Source organism: Mesoplodon bidens (genome assembly GCF_964165515.1).
Source record: "Mesoplodon bidens genome assembly, chromosome: 14".
NCBI classification, from domain to species: domain Eukaryota; kingdom Metazoa; phylum Chordata; class Mammalia; order Artiodactyla; family Ziphiidae; genus Mesoplodon; species Mesoplodon bidens.
In genome coordinates this window covers 68,950,599-68,972,994 of record NC_138170.1, presented here as the reverse complement: position 1 = coordinate 68,972,994, position 22,396 = coordinate 68,950,599, and the positions used below count along the sequence as shown (strand labels likewise).

General features: G+C 39.3%; 1 protein-coding gene across 2 annotated transcripts in view; it reads right to left on the bottom strand.

Moving 5' to 3' along the window:
• The window catches only part of ASXL2 (ASXL transcriptional regulator 2), a 131,051-nt gene extending 109,174 nt beyond the window's left edge, over window positions 1-21,877 (bottom strand). Inside the window, exon 1 of one of the 2 annotated variants that reach the window (XM_081253600.1) lies at window positions 21,505-21,877. In XM_081253600.1, the coding sequence (XP_081109726.1) occupies window positions 21,505-21,561 (57 nt within the window). In that variant the 5' untranslated portion in view covers window positions 21,562-21,877. The remainder of the gene's footprint in view (window positions 1-21,504) is intronic. The other variant, XM_081253601.1, reaches the window with a different exon arrangement.
• Between the last annotated feature and the right edge of the window lie 519 nt (window positions 21,878-22,396).

The following is a 22,396-nucleotide window of genomic DNA, read 5'->3' as shown; positions in this document are numbered from 1 at the left end:
TTTTGTCAGAGTGGAATTGCTTTAAATTTACAAATTTACTTGACAAGAACTAAAATCTTCATCATAATGATTCTTCCAATCCAGGTGTAAACTGGCACTCTTCAATTTTTCCATCCTTTCCCAGGATTTTTATTTCCTTCACCTAGACCCTGTGTATTTCTTATTCAACATATTCCTAAATATATTTTTCATAATATTTTTGTTAATTATTGGCATATAGGAACTCTATTTATATGTTTACTTAACAATCACCCTTCTGAACTCTTATGTAAACCTCTAACAGATTTTTAGTTGATTCTTTTGGGATTTCTAAATAAGCAATCATAATAACTGCAAACAGCAATACTTTTTTTCTTCCTTACACCTCATTTATTTTTCATGCCTAACTACACTGGCTACAACTTCTAAAACAATGCTAAAGAAAAGTAGTGATAGCAAGTTTTCTTGTCGTAGTTCTAATTTTTCCACTGTTTGTCTCTAGTGTTTCACCACCATTATCATGCTGGCTATTAGGCTAAAAAACAGTCTTTATGTTATAAAAGCATCTTTCTGCCCAAACTCAAAAAACAAAAAAAATAGTGGTCAGCTAATGGAAGTTTTGTTGTGTCTTTTTTTTTTTTTTTAAAGGGCAATATGCTGAGTTTATTTCCACTATTCCCAAGACTACTGTTTTAGGAGGAAAATAAATTTAAGTAAACCAAACACAGAGTCAATTATATCTAAGTCACCCATATAGGGAAAGAAATTCTACTTAAGCTTACCTGCCTGGGTATGTATGTGTTTTAACACTTCCTTTTAATTGAAAGGTTTTAAACAGATATTGAATTTAAATAACTGCTTTTTTGACATGTGAGATAATCATATAGCTCATACCTGTTAGGTAACACTAGGTGCTATAACCAAATCCCAAAATTTCATTAGCTTAACACAATACAAGTTATAATTCAGTTATAAACAGTTATTCAGCTGTGAACTAAATTATTAACAGTTCAGTGCAGCTGGTTTCTATTCAGCAGGCATACCCTGCTCTTAAATACCTTGACCCAGAAGTGACACACATCATTTATGCTGACATTTCACTTTAAAAATCATCACTTTGCACCACCTACATACAAGGGAGTCTAGAAAATAAAATCCTTGCTTAGGGAGCTGGGCAAGTACCCATCTTTACATATAGTTTCTCATTTTTGACATCTCTACATATAGTTTTCTCATTTTTGACCTCATAATTTGATGATAATTTCCTAAAAACAAAGGAGCTTTGTGTTCCTGGAATAATTAATTCTCATTAATCATGGTGTGTTGCTTTATTATATTGCTGTATTTACAATTTACATACACAAGTGCTTAGTAAAATTAGCCTGTTTTCCTTTTTTCTGTCCTATTTGTTATCATGTTTTGATTCGAGTTAGCTACCATTACTTCTGCTATATATGTGGTAGGTGTTCAATACTTTAACAGTAAAACCGCTATCCCATCAGAAGGGAAGTCAGACACAATTTCAACAATACTTGATCCAACAGACATATAGATCCTAGTTGCCGTAATACAGACAGAAGTAATTTACTGTAGAAATACAGCATAAAGAACACTGAACAAACCAGGAAGCTAATATATTCTGAATAATGGCTGTGTTAAAACTTAATATAAAAATGTCATAATTTTCCGAAAGCCTCTGAAGGACTTTACAAATTTTTTTGTTGAAAACATTGGCTATTCCCTGCAACAGAGAAGGATGATACCCCATGGAAACTACCTTTCCACAGGCCAGTGCCAATCCAGAATCACTCCAGAAGTCCTTGAGTCATCTAGGCAGGACATTCAGTATGAGAGGAGCTGGAAAGTAAATTGTAACAAGAAGATAGGAAAATCTACCAAGAATTCTAGGCAACAGAGTCTAGCCCTAGCAATAAACACGTTGCCTCCCTGATTTCATCGCCTACATCTCTCTTCCTCAATCACTTTACTTTAGCTACGCTGGCCTCCTCACAGTTCTTAGACCAAGAAAGGCACACTCCTGCCTCAGTCTTTATACTGACTGCTCCCTCTGTGTAGAATGCTCTTTTCCTGACTATCTGCAAAGTTTGCTCCTTCACCTCCTTCAAATGTTTGGTCAAAAGTCAGCTTCTCAGTGAGACCTTGCATGAATACCCAATTAAAATTGCAACTACTTCAAACTCCCCCAGCATTCCCCAGCCATCTTGCTTAATTTTTTTCCCATAGCACTTACCTCTAACAAAACATATAATTTATTTATTTACCATGTTGTCCGTCTTCCACCCCCATCCACAAATTAAGTTCCATACAGACAAGGATCTTTTCTTTTCTCCTGATTTTTTCACTGCTACATCCACATGCCTGGCATACAGTAAGTCCTCAATAAACATTTAACTAAATTAAATGTTCCATATATTGAATCTCCAATGATATGACATTGAGATTTGGTGTTTGCAAACTGATCCTATCCTAAGCCAACCTAAGACACTCACCAAAGAACCACTCCTTCCATTAGCTTACAAAGCTAAGAACCTGATTTTTTTTTAATTGACAATATTTATAACAATACTATGTCCCTTGGTCTCTATATGGAGAAAGTCAGAAAAGGTTTCAGAAGAAAATGTTATCTCCACCCCACCCCAGAGTACATTAGTTTGGAGCCTTCCTTCACTTTACAACAGCCATGTCTTCTTCATCTCCATTTTGTCTACCTTTCAAAGGAAATTAAAAAAAAAAAAAACAAAAACCTCATGTTACAAAGGGAGGTTGGTAAAGGGAGGGTGCAGTGACAAAGTAAACACAGGGAGAAATCCAAATTTTATAGGGAAAACTTCAGACTAATATGTATATGTTTAAGTACTTATATTTTAAACTTTCCTAACCGTGTAAGGCAATATTATTCTATTACAGATGAACTTCCCAGCTATCTCTCTATAACTTCTACACAAAAAATGTTAGTTTTAAAATGTATCCATGTGGGGCAAAACTAATCTCACGTACTGCTGGTGGCATTATAAATTAGTACAACCCTTAAATAAAGCAGTATACCACATAGCAAATTACAAGTAACTGTATTTCTAATCTTTCCACAGGAAATACTCCAAAATATAGGATGGGTTCCAATTCCAGGTAAGATGGGGTAAGCATATTCCACCCTATCACTCCCAAAGAATGCAGCTATAAAACCTAAATGGAGCAGCTAAGGATTCTGCAAAGTAAATGGTTTCATCTCAAGATCACTAGAGCATTCACCAAGAATGAGAACATTTTGGGTCATAAAACACACTTCAGTAAATTTAAAAGAACAGAAATCGTGCTATGACTGCTCCCAGGCCACAGTGGAATTAAACTAGAAATCAGTAACAGAAAGATACCTGGAAAAAACCCAAACTATATGGACATTAAACAACACACTTCTAAATAACATATGAGTTAAGAAATCTCAAGAGAAGTTTTAAAATATCATGAACTAAATGAAAATACAACTTACCAAAATTAGTGAGATGCAGGAAAGGCAGGGCATAGAAAGAGATTTACAGCATTGAATTCATATTAAAAAAGAAAAAGATCTAAATTCAATAATCTAAGCTTCCATCTTAGGAAACTAGAAAAAGAGGAGCAAATTAAATCCAAAGTAAGCAGAAGAAAGAAATAATAAAAATTAGAGCAGAAACCAGTGAAGCTGAAAACAGGACACCATAGAGAAAAATCAACAAAACTAAAAGCTGGTTCTCTGAAAAGTTATATATAGTCAGTAAGCCTAAAGCTTTAAAATAAAAAAAAAAAGAAAGAAAAATTACTAGTATCAGAAGTGAAAGAGAGGACATCACTGCAGACCCCATGTGCAGTAAAAGAATAAAAAGGAATATAATGCCCACAAATTTGACAACCTAGATAAAACGGACCAATTCCCTGAAAGACATAATCTGTCAAAACTTGACAAGAAGAAACAGACAATCTAAAAAAATCCATGATTAATTAATAATGCTCCAAAATAGGCTAAGATAGATTCACTGGTGAATTCTACCAAACATTATAAGGCAGAAATTATACCAATTCTCTACAATTTTTTTTCCAGAAGACAGAACCCGAGGGAATACTTTCTAACTCATCTGAGGCCAACAATACCCTAATATCAAAACCAGACAAAGACATTATAAAAAAAGAAAACTGCAGACCAATTATCTCGTTAACACTGATGCAAAAATCCTCAACAAAATACATATTAGTAAATCAAATCCAACAAAGTATGTATGTATGTTTTATTCATTCATTCATTCATTCATTCATTTATAGCTGCGTTGGGTCTCCACTGCTGCATGCGGGCTTTCTCTAGTTGCGGAGAACAGCGGCTACTCTTTGTTGCAGTGCACGGGTTTCTCATTGCAGTGGCTTCTCTTGTTGTGGAGCACGGGCTCTAGGTGCACAGGCTCTAGGGCTCATGGGCTCAGTAGTTGTGGCTCACGGGCTGTAGAGCACAGGCTCAGTAGTTGTGGCTCGCAGGCTTAGTTGCTCCGCAGCATGTGGGATCTTCCTGGCCCAGGGCTCGAACCCGTGTCTCCTGCATTGGCAGGTGGATTCTTAACCACTGGGACACCATGGAAGTCCCAACAAAGTATTAATAAATAGTAGCAGGCAGATTGAGAAACACCTGAATGCAAAGTACCTCCAAACTGGCAATGATGTTAGCAATTTTTCCCCTCCAGTATCTCAATCCGAACTCACCACAGCCCAAAACCTGGAAATGGGCATCAGTGTGGACAGAGAGTGTTCCATCAGGACAGGTGTCTCAAAATGCTCAGAGACAGAACAGAAGCTTCCTCATTTTCTTTCTTTCTTCTATTTTTAATTTTTCCGTTCTCTTGTACCTCAAAACCCAAGTAATCCTGTGGCAACAACAGCAACGGAGAAAGCAGATGCCCAAAACTCTGAAGGAGGGAAATCTTCCCCTCCAATCAAAGGAACTATGCTCTTTTCCCCTCTCACGTCTCCTGCTGCTTGGCCTGAGGGAGGCATAGTTGTAGGAAGTACACAGAGGAGTGGGATAAAGAAAGCCCCAAATTTCTGGCCAAATAAATGAAAAAGGGGAGCCCCCAGGGAATCTGAAAGTACTGGGAAGACTGCAGAGAAAAGAACTCAGGAAAAGAGGAGAAAAGAACTCCCTTAAAGTTGCTTATGAACTCCTTGGCTAACACCTGAGCTGTGGATACATGGATTGAACCCTAAGAAGTACAGAAAGTCTTTGAGAACTGACTATGGGATAGATGAGGGATCAGCAACCCTTTTCTATAAAGGACCATATAGTAAATTTAAGGTTTTGTGGGCCCAACAGTCTCTGTTGCAACTGCTTAACTATGACTATTATAGTATGAAAGCACCCACAAAAAATACATAAACAAATGGGCATGGCTGCGTTCCAGTAAAATTTTATTTTTGAAAACAGGCAGTGGGCTGGATTTAGCCCACAGGCCATGGTTTCACAACCCATGGGCAAGACCACCACCCAAATCCCAGACAGTCCACTGATGGTACACACAGGGACAAATCCAAACATCACTAAAAAGGCTTTGAAAACTTAACTGACATTGAAACAACAACCCAAAGAACGGACAACCCACAGGTCAGAACCTGACCTGACCAATTCAGTCAACTACTTGCTAAAACAAAACTATTAACATTCTCCACAGAACTTAAACAAGACCCAGAGCATCAATTATACAATATTCAAAATGGCCGGAATACAATCTAAATTTGGTACACAAGGAAAATCTCAACTTGCTTAGGAAAAGAAAATAAAGACACAAACAAAATAACACTGATACTGGAAATGTTTCACAAAGACTTTAAAGCAGCTATTATATATGACTCAAATGAACTTACTTACAAAACAGACTCAGACATAGAAAACAAACTTCTGGTTACCAAAGAGGAAAGGGGGTAAGGGAGGGATAAATTAGGAGTTTGGGATTAGCAGATACAAACTACTATATATAAAGTAGATAAAAAACAAAGTCTTACTATACAGCACAGGGAACTATATTCGATATCCTGTAATAAACCATAATGGAAAAGAATATGAAAATGAATATATATAAATATAGGGCTTCCCTGGTGGCGCAGTGGTTAAGAATTCACCTGCCAATGCAGGGGACACGGGTTTGAGCCCTGGTCCAGGAAGATCCCACATACCACTGAGCAACTAAGCCAGGGGACCACAACTACTGAGCCTGCACTCTGGAGCCCGTGAGCCACAGCTACTGAAGCCCGTGCTCCACAACAAAGAGTAGCCCCGGGTAGCCACAACTAGAGAAAGCCCGCACGCAGCAACAAAGACCCAATGGAGCCAAAAATAATAAATAAATAAAAGTATTTAAATATAGATGTGGATAACTGAATCACTTTGCCGTACACCAGAAACTGACACAACATTGTAAATCAACTATACTTCAATTAAAAAAAAAAAGCACAAGCCGCAACGCCCACCTGCTGCAACTAAGACCCGGTGCAACCAAATAAATAAATAAATAAAGCAGCTATTATAAAAATGCTCCAAGGGTTAACATGCTTGAAATGAAGGGAAAGATACAAAGTTTCATCGAAGTAGAAGATATAAAGAAAAACCAAACGGAAACTTTTTTTTTTTTTTTTTTTTTTTTTTTGCGGTACACTGGCCTCTCACTGCTGTGGCCTCTCCCTCCGCGGAGCACAGGCTCCGGACGCGCAGGCTCAGCGGCCATGGCTCACGGGCCCGGCCGCTCTGCGGCATGTGGGATCCTCCCGGACCAGGGCACGAACCCGCGTCCCCTGCATCGGCAGGTGGACTCTCAACCACTGCACCACCAGGGAAGCCCCAATAGGAAATTTTTGAACTGAAAAATAACCAAACCAAAACAAAACGTCACTGGATGAATTAATAACAAAAGAGTGAGTAAACATGAAAATAGAGAAACAGAAATTATCTAATGATTAAATTTAAAAAATAAACCCTTACTCAAAATTTAAAAATTTGTGTGCCAAAGGACATATCAAGAAAGTGAAAGAGGGGCTTCCCTGGTGGCGCAGTGGTTGAGAGTCCGCCTGCCGATGCAGGGGACACGGGTTCGTGCCCCGGTCTGGGAAGATCCCACATGCCGCAGAGTGGCTAGGCCCGTGAGCCATGGCTGCTGAGCCTGCGCATCCGGAGCCTGTGCTCTGCAAGGGGAGAGGCCACAACAGTGAGAGGCCCGCCTACCGCAAAAAAAAAAAAAAAAAAAAAAAAAAAAAAAGAAAGTGAAAGAACAACACACAGAATGGAAAAAATATTTGCAAATAATGTGTCTGATAAGGGACTTGTATGCAGTATATAAAGAATTCTTAGAAATCAGCAAAAAGACAAATAATCCAATTTTTAAATGGGCAAAGGATATGAACAGATATTTCTCAAAAAAAAGATATACAAGGGCTTCCCTGGTGGCTTAGTGGTTGAGAGTCCGCCTGCCGATGCAGGGGACACGGGTTCGTGCCCCGGTCTGGGAGGGTCCCGTGTGCCGCGGAGTGGCTGGGCCCGTGAGCCATGGCCACTGAGCCTGCGCGTCCGGAGCCTGTGCTCCGCAACGGGAGAGGCCACAACAGTGACAGCTCTGCCCGCGTACCGAAAAAAAAAAAAAAATATATATATATATATATATATATATATATACACACACAAATGGCCAGTAGGTACATGAAAAGATGCTCAATATCATTATTCATTAGGAAAATACAGTTCGCATCCCCTAGAACGGATATAATTATTTTAGGGAAAAAAAAGGAAAACAACAAGTGTTGGCAAGGAGAAATTAGAACCCTCAAACATTGCTGGTAGTGCTGTAAAATTGTTCAGCTGATATGGTAAACAGTTTGGTAATTCCTCAAAAAGTTAAACGTAGAGTTAACATATGGCCTAGCAATGCCACTCCTATATACCAAAAAGAATTAAACATATGTTGACACAAAAAGTTGTACATGAAATGTTCATGGCAGCATTATTCATAATAGCCAAAAAGTATAAACTATCCAAATATCCATCAACTGATGAAGAGAATAAAACGTGGTATATCCATATGATGGAATATTATTCAGCCATAAAAAGGATACATGCTACAATATGGATGAATTTTGAAAACATTATGCCAAGTGAAAGAAGCCATACACAAAAGGCCACATGCTGTACGACTCCATTTACATGAACTGTCCAGAATAGGCAGACCCACAGACACAGAAAGTAGATTAGTGGTTACCAGAGGCTGGTAGGAGGGGAGAATGAAAAGTGACCACTAATAATAATAAAGATAGTAAATATCAATAAGAGTGAAAATAGAAAAAGAGAGAAAAATTAATGAAACCAAAAGCTGGTTCTTTCAATTGGTTAAAAAAAACCTGATAAATCTCTAGCGGAAAAAAATGGGAAAAGACAAATTACCAGTTATTAAGAATAAAGAGGGGATATATTACTACAGACTATGAACGATAAGGAAATACTACAAACCTCAGACATAAACTCAACAACTTAAACGAAATGGACCAATTCCTAGAAAACCACAAACTACTCAAACTTACCCAAGAAGACACAGATAACCTGAATAGCTCTACAATTATACAAGAAATTGAATTCATAGTTAAAAGGCTTCCACAAAAGAAATCTCCAGACCCCAGAATGTTTCACTGGTGAACTCTATCAAACATTTAAAGAAGAAATAACACCAGTTGTACATACAGTCTATTCTCATTATTCACAACAGTTATGTTCTATAAAGTCACCATGAACACTAAATTAGCAAATACTGAAGCATCACTCCTAGATGAAATACAGAGTTAGGTTCCTGCAAGCCTCTGGCCATATTTTTGTCAACTGATCAATACATAACCTTGTCTTTATGTGTGTTTCTGTTTCAAGATACTTAATACATATTATTGACTCACTGACTTAAAACTCATGGCCAAAAGCACTGTAACTCATGCCTAAACAAAGTTTATCTAACACAGGTGTTTTCTCCATAAGGCACATCACAGCTTTCTTGCACTTAAGAATACTAGACAGCAGTTCAGTACTATACTTGGGAGCCATTTTAAATAGTGAGAGCACCAACAAAAAGCACAAAAATGCAAACACCATTGCACTGAATAGACCACAAAAAGGACACATTTTCACTATGAGAGCTGAAATGAAAAGGCAGAAGATCACCTTGTTCGACTTCAGCAGAGACCTCAGTGTCAGGTGACAACTGTTTTGCCATGCAGCAAATGTCCATGAATGGACAAAAGTGCCGAGTACTGTCTGGGGTTAGGAGTATATTTTTGCAAGCAGGTGAATTCACAAATACACTTGCCCCTCGAACAACACAGGTTTAACTGCACAGGTCCACTTATATGTGGAATTTTTTCAACAGTAAATACTACAGTACTACACGATTCAAGGGGGTTGAACCTATGGATGAGGAACCATGGATATGGAAGAACCGCTCATATGGAGGGCCGTCTACAAATTAGTCAAGGATTTTTGACTGTGCAGAGGGTTGGCGCCCCTAACACCTGAGTTGTTCAAGGGTCAACTGTACTGAATCCATGAATAGTGATGATCAACTATAATCTCTTTCAGGAAATAGAATAGGAAGGAAGACTTCCTTTTTTATGACATCAGCACTATCCTGACAGAGACAATGCCAGACAGAGACAATAGAAGAAAACTACAAATTAATATCCCTCGTGAACATAACCATAAATGTCCTCAACAAATCCAATCTGGCAATGTATAAAAAGTGTAATACACCACAACCAAGTGAGGTTTCTTTCCCCAGGAATGCAAGGGAATTCAAAATTTGAAAATCCATGTAATCCACCATATTAAAAGTCTAAAAAGTAAAGCAAATGATCAATTGATTCAGAAAAAGCATTTGACAAAATTCAACATCCATTCATGACAAAAACTCTCAGCAAACTAGAAATAAAAGGGAACTTTCTCAACCTGGTAATAAGTGTTCACAAAAAATATACAGCTAATAGGAAACATTTTCATTAAACCTCTGTCATTTGCTACCACCTCTTGTCTGCCAGGAAACAGACCTGGGAAGTACACATGAAGCAAATCCAATACTAAATGAAAGATTGGAAAAGATGCCCTTCTTGCAGCCCACCCATCTGTTCTCAAGGTGTGACTTTCCTATCACAAACTTGTAATAGGTTTTCTCCTGGCCAAACTATTCTTACCTTTTATCAGAAATAAATATATCAATATTTAATGGTGTGGTCACAAATATTTAATGATGTTTTCACAAAAAGCATCATGGAACCCAGAGCCACTGTGGTGCACAACTCCAGGAAGCAATATTCACATAAATACAATATGTAAATATGAATGGATCCCGCTGGAGTTGTGCAACACAGATTCCTGATTGATTCCACCGCCTCAACAAACCTGAAGACCAGCGGCACGTAGGATAGTAGAATGGAAAGAACAGTGGTATGAGAATTCGGAGAAAAGAAAAATCAACATGAGCTAGAATAACTGGGGAAAGAATTTACTTTGTTTTTTCCTCTCAAGAATCATACAATTCTGTTGTGTTGAAGAGCATTCCAGAACCTCCTGTATTTATGAAAACTTCAGGAGACTGGCAGAACTTAACTACAGGCTTCTGTTGGAGACCTGTAGGTGGGATAGATGTACAGAGAATAGGTATAAAATGAGGAGAAAAAAAAAAAGTATACTCCCACCCATCCTTCTAACTCAAGAGAGTCTCACTCTAACCCTTATAACCTCGCCATAGCTAGATTCTTCAGCTCTCTACAATATACCCCACAAATGGCCCAAAACACAGATGTTACTGCCTGCATAAAAACGCTCTACAACTCCTAGAATAAAAATATTTGTCCGCCCAATTTGCACAACTCACAACATTTTAGTCCCAGCTTACCTTTTCTGGCCTTTTCTTTTCCTACACTTCACAATACTCAAAGGTAAATAGCATGCATAAAACATATGCTGCATTTTTTCAGTCTTTCTTCTGCCTGGAATACCCTTATCCATATTCACCCCTGAATACCCAGGCCAAACCCTCCCTGAGACCAACCGTACCATGTTCCCTCCTCCACCAAATTTCGGTAATACTTTTAGTTTGCTATTATCCAGCCTCAACAACACAAATTTATTTTTTGATTATATTGTATTATAAAAGGTGAAAACAATACGAAGTTATCTCACAGTTCTCTGCCTCAGGATTCTGGGCATGGGTCAGCAGGGCTTCTACTTAGGGTCTCACTGAGCTGAAACTGAGGTGACAGCTGGGACTGTGAACTTATCTGAGGCTTGGGCTTGTGTTCTTTTCCACGCTTACCACGAAGCTTACTTGTTGGCAGGTTTTAGTCCCTCTCTGTTTTCTTGCTGACTTTTGGCCAGGAGCCATTCAGCAACCAGAGGCTGCCTGCCATGCCTTGCCACATGCCTTTCTCCACAGCAGTTCACAAAGTATAAGTCAAGAGAGTGAGATTTGGGGCAGAATCTCCTAAAGCATGAGATGGATCTTTCAGTAGGTTCCCAAACTTGTCCATAGCTAGTTTAGGTCTCTGTGTGATTCCACATTGACCTTGGGAAACAAGTGGCAAATGGGGTCCCTGAGGTTAGAAGGCTTTTCATTAGAACTGTTTCAAATCTCTGCACCTATCTGCTAAGAAATAACATCTTTACAATATTTAGTTCCCCCATTCAGAAACATCAAATGATCTACATTTACTAATTTTTCAGTAATATTAACAAACAGTGCTTACAACATACCAGGCATTGTACAAAGAACTTTTCACACATTCTAGCCTAATCACCTAACACTCCAAATGGTAAATTCTATTATTATCTCTATTTTACAGTTTGGGGAAATTGAGAACACTTAGTGTGATCCCTACAACTCCAAATGTGGCTCTTAGACCAAACCACCACCATCACCTGTGAACTTGTTACAAATGTAGAATCTCTGGCTACACTGCAGACCTACTGAATAATGATCTACATTATAATAAGCTCCCCAGATGATTCTTTTACACATTAATGTTTGAGCACTGGTTTAAATAACTTATTCAAGCTGACACAATAAACTCAATAAATTAAACAGCCAAGATCAGATCCAGATTGTTAAGGTTATCCCCAAGTTGCTATTAAAAATAGTCCTGGGACTTCCCTGGTGGTCCAGTGGTTAATACTCCACGCTCCCAATGCAGGGGGCACAGGTTCGAACCCTGGTTGGGGAAATAAGGTCCCTCAGGCTGCATGGCTCAGCCAAAAAAAACAGTCCTATATTCCTCATTATGTCTTTCATAGGTGATTAATGATATACATGAAAAGTGTTCTTCTATTATCTTTATCTTGTAATCCATCTCTTTTTGACATCTTCTTTCTCCCTCTCTCTCTCTCCCCCACACACAATGTAAAAGAGAAAACCTTTCCTAAAATATCAACCCATTTCATGGGTACCATCCATTTAAACTTACAAAATTTGTCAGAACCACTCAAATCATATAGGAAACTAATCACTATAAATCAATAGCAACACATTAAAATTTTTATGTTACTATTTAGAATAAGTTACTAACACCATTAAGCACTTTATTTGAAACTGAATATGGCTAAACCAGCTACTGAATAATTCAGACATCAGTGGGTTAAAGATTCAAGATGATTTGGGCCATCCCAAGCTCTGAACTCCAATGAAAGTCCATTCTAAATGTAGTATCAACTGCTAAATGTCAGCAGCCAAAGAATTTTCAAATGAAAAGTCTTTCACAACATAATTTTTTACTAAAACAGATCAAATTACTGAGAAGACGCTATAATTAATAAGGTTTACAATGTCCCTTGATGCCCAGGACTAAGTACATCTGTATTTAACATTAACCTATTTTAGTTTTTGTCAAGCAAGGTCAGAAGTAAGAATTATCACAGAAACTTCCCTATGTCCAAATGTAATTCAAAAGGGTCTTGGGAGGCAAATACCTTGGTGTGTCTTGAAATAACTTTCTTTCTTTCTTTTTTTCACAAAAAAGATATTCAACCGGGCTTCCCTGGTGGCGCAGTGGTTGAGAGTCCGCCTGCCGATGCAGGGGACACGGGTTCGTGCCCTGGTCCAGGAAGATCCCACATGCCACGGAGTGGCTAGATCTGTGAGCCATGGCCGCTGGGCCTGTGCGTCCAGGGCCTGTGCTCTGCAACAGGAGAGGCCACAACAGTGAGAGGCCCACGTACCGCAAAAAAAAAAATAAAAATAAAATAAAAATAAATAAAAAGATATTCAACCAGTTTTCCTGGCAAACAATACTTAATATAGTTGACTAATTTTACTCAAATTGTGCTCTCTTGAATGTGAGAACAGTGTCTTCTCGTTCATATCCAATAAAAAATGGTGAACAAAGATTTAGCACTTATGTACAAGAAAGCAAGTTAAGCTCTGCAGGTAGAAACATTTAGAAGTCTCTGCCTTCAAGGAGCACAGACTTACTAACATATATAAACTGAATTTCCTCCTACTTGTCCACAGTAAAATATGTATTTTATTTGGGGAAGATATACCTTCACGGCTATTTTCTTTAAAAGCACTCAACTTATAATCTTTGAGAAAGCTTTTCTTAATAGGACTCAAAACCTAGAAAAGCACGAAAGGTAAAGATTGGTAAATTTATTTACATTAACAGAAAAAATGTCGGGCTTCCCTGGTGGCGCAGTGGTTAAGAAACTGCCTGCCAATGCAGGGGACACGGATTCGAGCCCTGGTCCAGGAAGATACCACATGCCGCAGAGCAACTAAGCCTGTGTGCCACAACTACTGAGCCTGCATGCCACAACTACTGAAGCCCACACGCCTAGAGCCCGTGCTCTGCAACGAGAGAGGCCACCACAATGAGAAGCCTGTGCACCACAACGAAGAGTAGCCCCCGATCGCCGCAACTAGAGAAAGCCCACGCGCAGCAACAAAGACCCAACACAGTCATAAATAAATAAATAAATAAATATTTTAAAAACATAAAAAATGTCTGGCAGAATAAAAAAAAACCCTACATAAATCAAGTCAAAAGCCAAAAATGGGAAAGAGATCTGTGACACATATGACAAAGGGCCAGTTTCCTTAACCTACAAAGCACTCTTAGAAATTAGTAAAAAAACGACCAGGAAGCAAAAAAAAAAAAAAGTGCAAAAGATCTGAACAGACAAGTTTACTGAAAAATATACAAACAGTCAATAAGCGTAGGAAGTTACTCTATAATAGTAGCCACTAAACAAATGTGGCTATTTACGCTTAAATGAATTAAAATTAAATAAAATTCAAAATTCAGTTCCTTCGTCAAACTAGCCACATTTCAAGTGCTCAATGGCCACATGTGACTAGTGGCTAGTGCACTGGACAGCACAGATATAGAACATTTCCATCAAGTTCTACTGAACAAAATAACGAAAGAAATACTTTGTTAATATATCAAAATGGCAAAGAGTAAAGACTGATAGATTTCTTGGATAACAGAGAAAAGTGGGAAAAAACAAGAACCTTCAAAATTTTGGAGGGGAATATAAACTGCCACTAACTCAAGTTCACAAACTCTTTATCTTAACTATTCCATTCACACAAATGTGCATACACATACGCCCAGATATATACACTGAAGTGTCTGTTACAAAAGGGGAAAAAAAACTATAAATGACTATTTTAAATGATGGTACATCTAAAAACAATGGAACATTAAGAAATCATTAAGAAGAATGAAACAGATACATAAGTAGTGGCATTAAAAGGCATTCTTGACATTCATAAAGAATGCAAATTGAAGAACTGTATATAAAATATAGATAGGTATACATGTTTATACATATTTCTACATACAAGTTTAAAAGTCCAGAAAGCTGTATTCAAACTATCAACTATAACTATAGTTAATTTGTTTGGTAACTAAATTATTTTCAATATTTGTGTAGGCAGACTTTCACTTAATCCCTATTTTCAGTACAGTGACTCATCCAAGACTAAATCTCTACATACTGTTCTACTTTTTAAAAAATAATGAGCCTATATAACTGTAACAGTAACTCAATTTAAACACTGTTGTTTTTAAGTCATATCTAAAGAGTTCTAAAACTAAGTATATTCAATAACCTTGTAAAAAACACTAAAAACAGGATAAATCAAACTGTACTAAAAATACTAAATTGCACAATACTACAAACTATGAGGATGGCCTCTATGAGATATGGAAAGAAAGAAAACAGAACTAGAGGGGAATTCAGAGGCTTTTGTAAAAAGGACAAAGATAGCAAGTTTTAACAAACCTTACTGATCAGTTCCCTGTAGTTATATCTTCCACACACAGTGGCCTCCTCCCAGACAGCTTTTGTAGTGAAAATATAATGCCCTTTCACAGACAGCAAAATTGCACAGCCTTTTAAAAGTAGATTTTGTGGATGAGGAAACAGCAAGGTCTTCTGCAAATCTGACATCATTTTCTCAGCTCCTGTCATAATTCTAGGAGTTGCAGTAGCAGCACCTCTCACAGAAATGTGTGATCAAAAAAGATGTTTTTTCCCTTCCTTTTCCTTAGTTTCTGGGCTTTCAAGACAGGATCATGAGAACAGGACAGAAGGAAAGATGAACCGAAAATAATACAAAATTCAAGAGCAAAACACAGGGGAACTTTACTTCAACATTAAGGCAAGAATGAAAATCACTCAAGCAAAGAATGTTACATCAAATCACTGAGCACAAACAGACTTGCAGATAGCAATTTCATAAATGTATCTCTTATAATTTTATATCAATTATACCTCAATAAAGCTGAAATTAAAAATAATGTAGGGGCTCCCCTGGTGACGCAGTGGTTAAGAGTCTGCCTGCCAATGCAGGGGACACGGGTTCGATCCCTGATCCTGGAAGATCCCACGTGCTGCTGAGCAACTAAGCCCGTGCACCACAAATACTGAGCTTGCACTCTTGAGCCCGCGAGCCACAACTACTGAGCCCACGTGCCACAACTACTGAAGCCCACGTGCCTAGAGTCCGTGCTCCACAACAAAAGAAGTCACCCCAATGAGAAGCCCTCACACCACAACGGAGAGTAGCCTCCACTCGCCGGAACTAGAGAAAGCCCGTGAGCAGCAACGAAGACCCAATGCAGCCAAAAATAAATAAACAAACAAACAAATAACATTACAAAAGAATAGATTTCTTTAATATGTTTTTCCAAGATGCACACTCTCTCCTGGAGATTCCAATACAACTATAAATATAATACAAATACAGACATACAAGGACTCTGGCCTAGTCAATATAGATCCAAGAAGATATTACCAGGCCCAGCCATACGCCTAGCAGAAGAAAATTACTCATGGTAAAGATTAAGAGTACTGAAAATTTCTAACTTAATACGTCTGTTTTTTCTAAAGTGTATTTTCAGATGTTTTTCTTTCTAATCATTACATATATTTTATCATTTTACTTTTAAGTAATTCTTTTCTGTTTTCGATACTTCCTCTATAAAATAATTAGCACATGAGTTACTCCTTTAATAGAAACTTTCTATTTTCCAACTTATTCCCTAAAGTTAAATGACTTCAGGTAAATAACATAAATAAAAACCTATGTGCTTTCAAAATAGTATTAACCACTAAGTGAAGTCTACATAGAAACACAAACATAAAAACCACTTTTTCTTCAGTCTACAAATCACATGCTAAAGATCTGCTGTGCTCCTCATCTCTAACACCCATACTTCACTTATACTTTGACCACTTCACTCCCCAAAGATATGCAAAGGTACCTCTAGTGCAATCTCTAAGGTCTGCCTCTCTGCCCCTTGCATCTGCAATCACAACAAACTTGTCCTAAAAAGACATCTTTCCCTTTTAATGCTGCCCTAGTTGTGGTGGGTGACAAGGGAAAAATCAAAAAGAAAATGGTATCATCAAGATTATACTATTTCAAAAGCTCTGCTTTGCAAAAACAGCTAAATTCCTCAGGGATGTCGCCAACTGTTTACATGATACAATGTTTTCTTTTGTCTTTTTAAAAAGAATGAGCAGAACTTTGAACATAGTTCTAAAGTCAGTGTAATGGTTCTCAATATCTCTGGCTTACTACAAATTTTTCTATTTAAATTGCACCAAACACTATACTACAGATCTCTCATCCAAATCACTTCATCACCACCATCACTGCCACCTTTAAAATTTAAAACATGTAATGGGAGTTCCCTGGTGGCCTGGTGGTTAGGATTCCAGGATTTCACGGCCATGGCCTGGGTTCAGTCCCTGATTGGGAAACTGAGATGCTGCAAGCCATGGGGCGCGGCCAAAAATAAAAAAAAAATCATAATAAAAAGTAAGACTTAATTAAATACTTGAATAATGCTTTTTATAACTAGTGTATTTATATGAGACATATATAAGATCAGTAGGGACACAATCCAGTGTAGTGAATGTGAATGAGCATTCAAGTTCAGTTGAATCTCAACCCCATTATGTCTCTGTCTGGTGTCCTTAGCTACTGGAAGTCTACACTCTACATTTAATCAGCCTTTTGGCATAATTTTATAATTATATAATAATTATGAATCTTATTTTGCTTTTTCAGATTGTTCATAGCTATCTTACATCAATTTGTATAGCTCTCTCACATATACACAACACTCCAAATCATGTATGTATATATACATATATATTATTGAATGAATAATTTTATTTATCTGTTGCTATATCATTGGTCAGGAATACAACCCCATTTTAATAATGCTCCCTAAAACAGGACAGCTCTACAATGCAGGTGCCAAGAACACAATGAAATAAGAAGCAGATACTACCTATACTCAGTAAATAATTTTAATATATCCTTTCTGAAACTGTTCCTAGAACATCTGACCTTAATGCCTATGAAATAAGTTTAAGACTTACTTCTCCTGGTCCTCTTGATCTTATAAACATACACAGTTTCCTAATTTAGGTCAAAGTTAAACTTTCCATTTGTCAAACCACTAATTTTCTGATCTCATTATTCTGCATCTGAAAATATTAAAAGATATACTTTTATCTATACCTTTCATATTCACTTCTACCTATTCCTCCTACAAACAGAAACCTTTTCAACACTGAGGTTTACTTTAATCCTTCACTTTATAGATGGTAAAACAAACAAAAAAGAGTAGAGTGTTCCAGAATGGCCATCATCAAAAAATCTACAAACAATAAATGCTGGAGAGGGTGTGGAGAAAAGGGAACCCTCTTGCACTGTTGGTGGGAATGTAAATTGATACAGCCACTATGGAGAACAGTATGGAGGTCCCTTAAAAAACTAAAAATAGAAGTACCATATGACCCAGCAATCCCACTACTGGACATAGACCTGAGAAAACCATAATTCAAAAAGAGACATGTAGGGGGCTTCCCTGGTGGTGCAGTGGTTGAGAGTCCGCCTGCCGATGCAGGGGACACGGGTTCGTGCCCCGGTCTGGGAAGATCCCACATGCCGCAGAGCGGCTGGGCCCGTGAGCCATGGCCGCTGAGCCTGCGCATCCGAAGCCTGTGCTCCGCAACGGGAGAGGCCACAACAGTGAGAGGCCCGCATGCGCAAAAAAAAAAAAAAAAAAAAAAAAGAGACATGTACCCCAATGTTCATTGCAGCTCTATTTACAATAGCCAGGACATGGAAGCAACCTAAGTGTCCATCGACAGATGAATGGATAAAGAAGATGTGGCACATATATACAATGGAATATTACTCAGCCACAAAAAGAAACAAAATTGAGTTATTTGTAGTGAGGTGGATGGACCTAGAGTCTGTCATACAGAGTGAAGTAAGTCAGAAAGAGAAAAACAAATACCGTATGTTAACACATATATATGGAAACTAAAAAAAAAAAAAAGTGGTTCTGATGAACCTAGGGGCAGGACAGGAATAAAGACTCAGACGTAGAGAATGGACTTGGGGACACGGGGAGGGGGAAGGGTAAGCTGGGACGAAGTGAGAGAGTAGCATTGACAGATATACACTACCAAATGTAAAACAGATAGCTAGTGGGAAGCAGCTGCCTAGCACAGGGAGATCAGCTCGGTGCTTTGTGACCTCCTAGAGGGGTGGGAAAGAGAGAGTGGGAGGGAGGTCCAAGAGGGAGGGGATATGCAGATATATGCATACATATAGCTAATTCACTTTGTTATACAGCAGAAATTAACACAACATTGTAAAGCAATTATACTCCAATAAAGATGTTAAAAAAAGAAAGAAAAGAATAGAGTGTTTTCTAGATTTTGGCTACTAGAAAAAAGAAAAAAAGTTTTAGTGTCACCATCCTCTTTCTAAAATTCATTTTTATTTAGACTGAAGTCTTATACATTTGCCAGAATCAAATAAAAACACCAAGCCACTAATATACTAATCCCTTCAGAACTCAGAGCTCTATTGATTAAACTAGTCTTTATATTTTCTAAATACTTTCACATAACTAGTTAAGGCTTGAAATATTTATTATAAATGGGCAAATATACTAATTTATTATAGGAAAATCTAAACAGTAGATACAAATTTTTCCTGTCACAATCTCTCAATGACTATTTTATCCAAAGAGATAATTCAAAAAGTACTCATGACATCCTAGAGACTTAAAATTAATTAACATAATTAGAGTTGGGATCTGCTTACCTATAAATAAAATTTACCATCCTTCCTTAAATAAAAGAGGTCCTGGGCTTCCCTGGTGGCGCAGTGGTTGAGAGTCCGCCTGCCGATGCAGGGGACATGGGTTCGTGCCCTGGTCCGGGAAGATCCCACATGCCACAGAGCGGCTGGGCCCGTGAGCCATGGCCGCTGAGCCTGCACGTCCAGAGCCTGTGCTCCACAACGGGAGGGGCCGCAACAGTGAGAGGCCCGCGTACCGCAAAAAAAAAAAATAAATAAAATAAAATAAAATAAAATAAAATAAAAGAGGTCCTGAGGTAGTATTGATCAAGTAGAACAAAGTAAAATAGTCTTTTGTGAAGGACCAATTTCCCCACCACCCAAAAAAACTATTTCTAGAGTTTTTTCTTTAGAGAGAAACGACCAGCAGTCACAATTATGAAGATATATGGTTAAGTGAAAACACTCAACAAATAAAATGTGCTTTTATTTATTCACTTTTTTTCACAGTTCCAACTAAAACACATACAAGTTGAAGACTCATCAACCCCCTAACACAAAACATTTACAAAACAAATGCACAAGGTTTACAAAACAAATGTGTAAGATTGAATAAACAATAGGACCCAGATTGGGGGAAATAAACAAAAATGACTGGACGGTAATCAAATGTTAACAGAGCTCTGAGAAGTGAAATACATGATTTATTTCCTTCTTTATACTAAAATTCTATAATTTTCCACAAGTTTTCCCACAGTGAACATTTATTACTTTTATATTCAGAAAACTCCCCTTTAAAAAATAAAACACAACACATAATAAAGGTTCATTTAGAAGGGCTCTCCATGTTGTATAAGTATTACTGACATGATTCACCATTAAAGATAATGCCTCCAGTCCTTCTCACTTCCCAACACAAAATGCTGTTTTATATCCTATTACTTTTCTGCTGCACCCTCAAAGATGGAATAAACCTTACTTTTCCAAACCTTTCATTTCCACATAGTGGACGCTTTTAACTTTTTCATAAAACATAACTTCTCACTCATCCTCAATACTCTATTTTTTTAAACCTACCTCTAAATTTCGTTATAATAAATTTAGAAGGAAAAAAAAAAGATGGTTTTATCCACGAATTACAACTTCATGAGGCCACCATCACTTTAGCTACGGAAAAGTCAAGGCCGGGTAAACTACAGGTCCCACCATGCATTGCTGCCTTGTTCAGAGTAGGTCTCTACGGAAACAGAAAAAAAAAATTCTACAAGTCCCACCTGTTACTTCGTTTCTAAACACCTCCTGCACTTTCAGCTCCAACAACAAACGTAAAACAAGAGCCTCGTGACCTCCGGCCTGATCCGGGAGCCCAGACAGGCAAGGGGCCCGGGGTCAGGCGGCGTGTCTGCTATAGCGGGTCAATTCTACCCAGCTCCAGCGCTCCCCTCTTCTTTCCGGGGCTGGGTACACGCACAAGCATTCTCCTATCTGCATCCAATGGGGGCTCTTCAGCCACACAAGGGAGAAGAACCGGTTACTGTGCAAGCCCAAGAGACTTCCCCATGCCGGGGCGGGGGCTACCAGAGTGGGGGCGAGAGCGTCGTGACCCCAAGAGGCAGCTTCAAAACACCAAGAGTACTCGTCGCAGACGCAGGGAGAAGCCACAGCCCCGCGGCGACCCTCTTCCGCCGGGCGCCTCCATTCCCACAGGGACCACAAACCCGACACTAACCTCCGCCCTCGCCGCGCGGTTTTGTGCCCCCTCAGCTGGGTCGCAGGGCCACTGACCTCCCTTCCCCTACAACCGGCGGGCGGCGAGAGAACGAAATCCTCCCAGCTTTCCCGTCCGCTCCCTCCTCCTTACCGTCTTGGCGGCCTCCGCCCAGGTCCTGCCCTTCTTCCTACGGCCCTTTTCCCTCATGTCGGGTCTTGAACTGACTGGGAGGCTCCCGTGTCCGGGCTGCGGCCGCCCTCCCTGCCTGCTCTGCCCTGCGCTGTTTTTCCCGCGGTGCCGGGAGAGATGGGAGAAAGGGGAAGTCAGGCCGGAGGAGCACCCAAGCAGAGGAAGCGGCGGGGGTGGCGCGCGGGGGGCGGTCTATGGGGCGGCCGGTCCTCCTGCTGCCGTTACCACTGCTACCGCCGCTGCCATATTGGGTCCTTACTGTACAGGCAGCCGCTACGGTCATGTGACCGCTCCCGCGCGGCCGTCACTACTGTACGCAGCCGGCCGCGCGAACGAGCGCGCGCGCGCCCCAGCCTCCCGCGCGGGGATGCAGGGAGAAGGAGCCTGCCAGCCGCCGCGCCTGGCCACTCCCCCGCCCTCCGCGCTCCGCCTCGCCTAGAGAGCATGCGCATCGGGGAGGTCCGACGCTATGCTGCGTCGGGCGTCTTGCGCTCTTGCCTACAGCGAAAACCTGCCTGCGGAAGCGGAACTTGATCCGGCCCGGAAGGTTTACTGAGTGGATTCTGACCGCGTGCGGGGCGCCGAGGTGGTTATAGAGACGGGGACCCTCCCAACTATCACTTTCAATAAGCCTCGAACTTTCATTTTTTATTTGTCCACGTTCATTTTTAGTAAGGTTATCTTTTTGAAGACTTACAACAATTTTCGCCCACTTTTTTTAACCGCATTTGATAGATGAAGCAATTTGAGATTGAGTGACGCCAAACTCACTTGTCTAGAATATGGTGAAGCCAAAAATCAAACTACGAGCTCAGAGTCCTTTCCGTCTCTCCAGAATGCCGCTCAGTCTTAG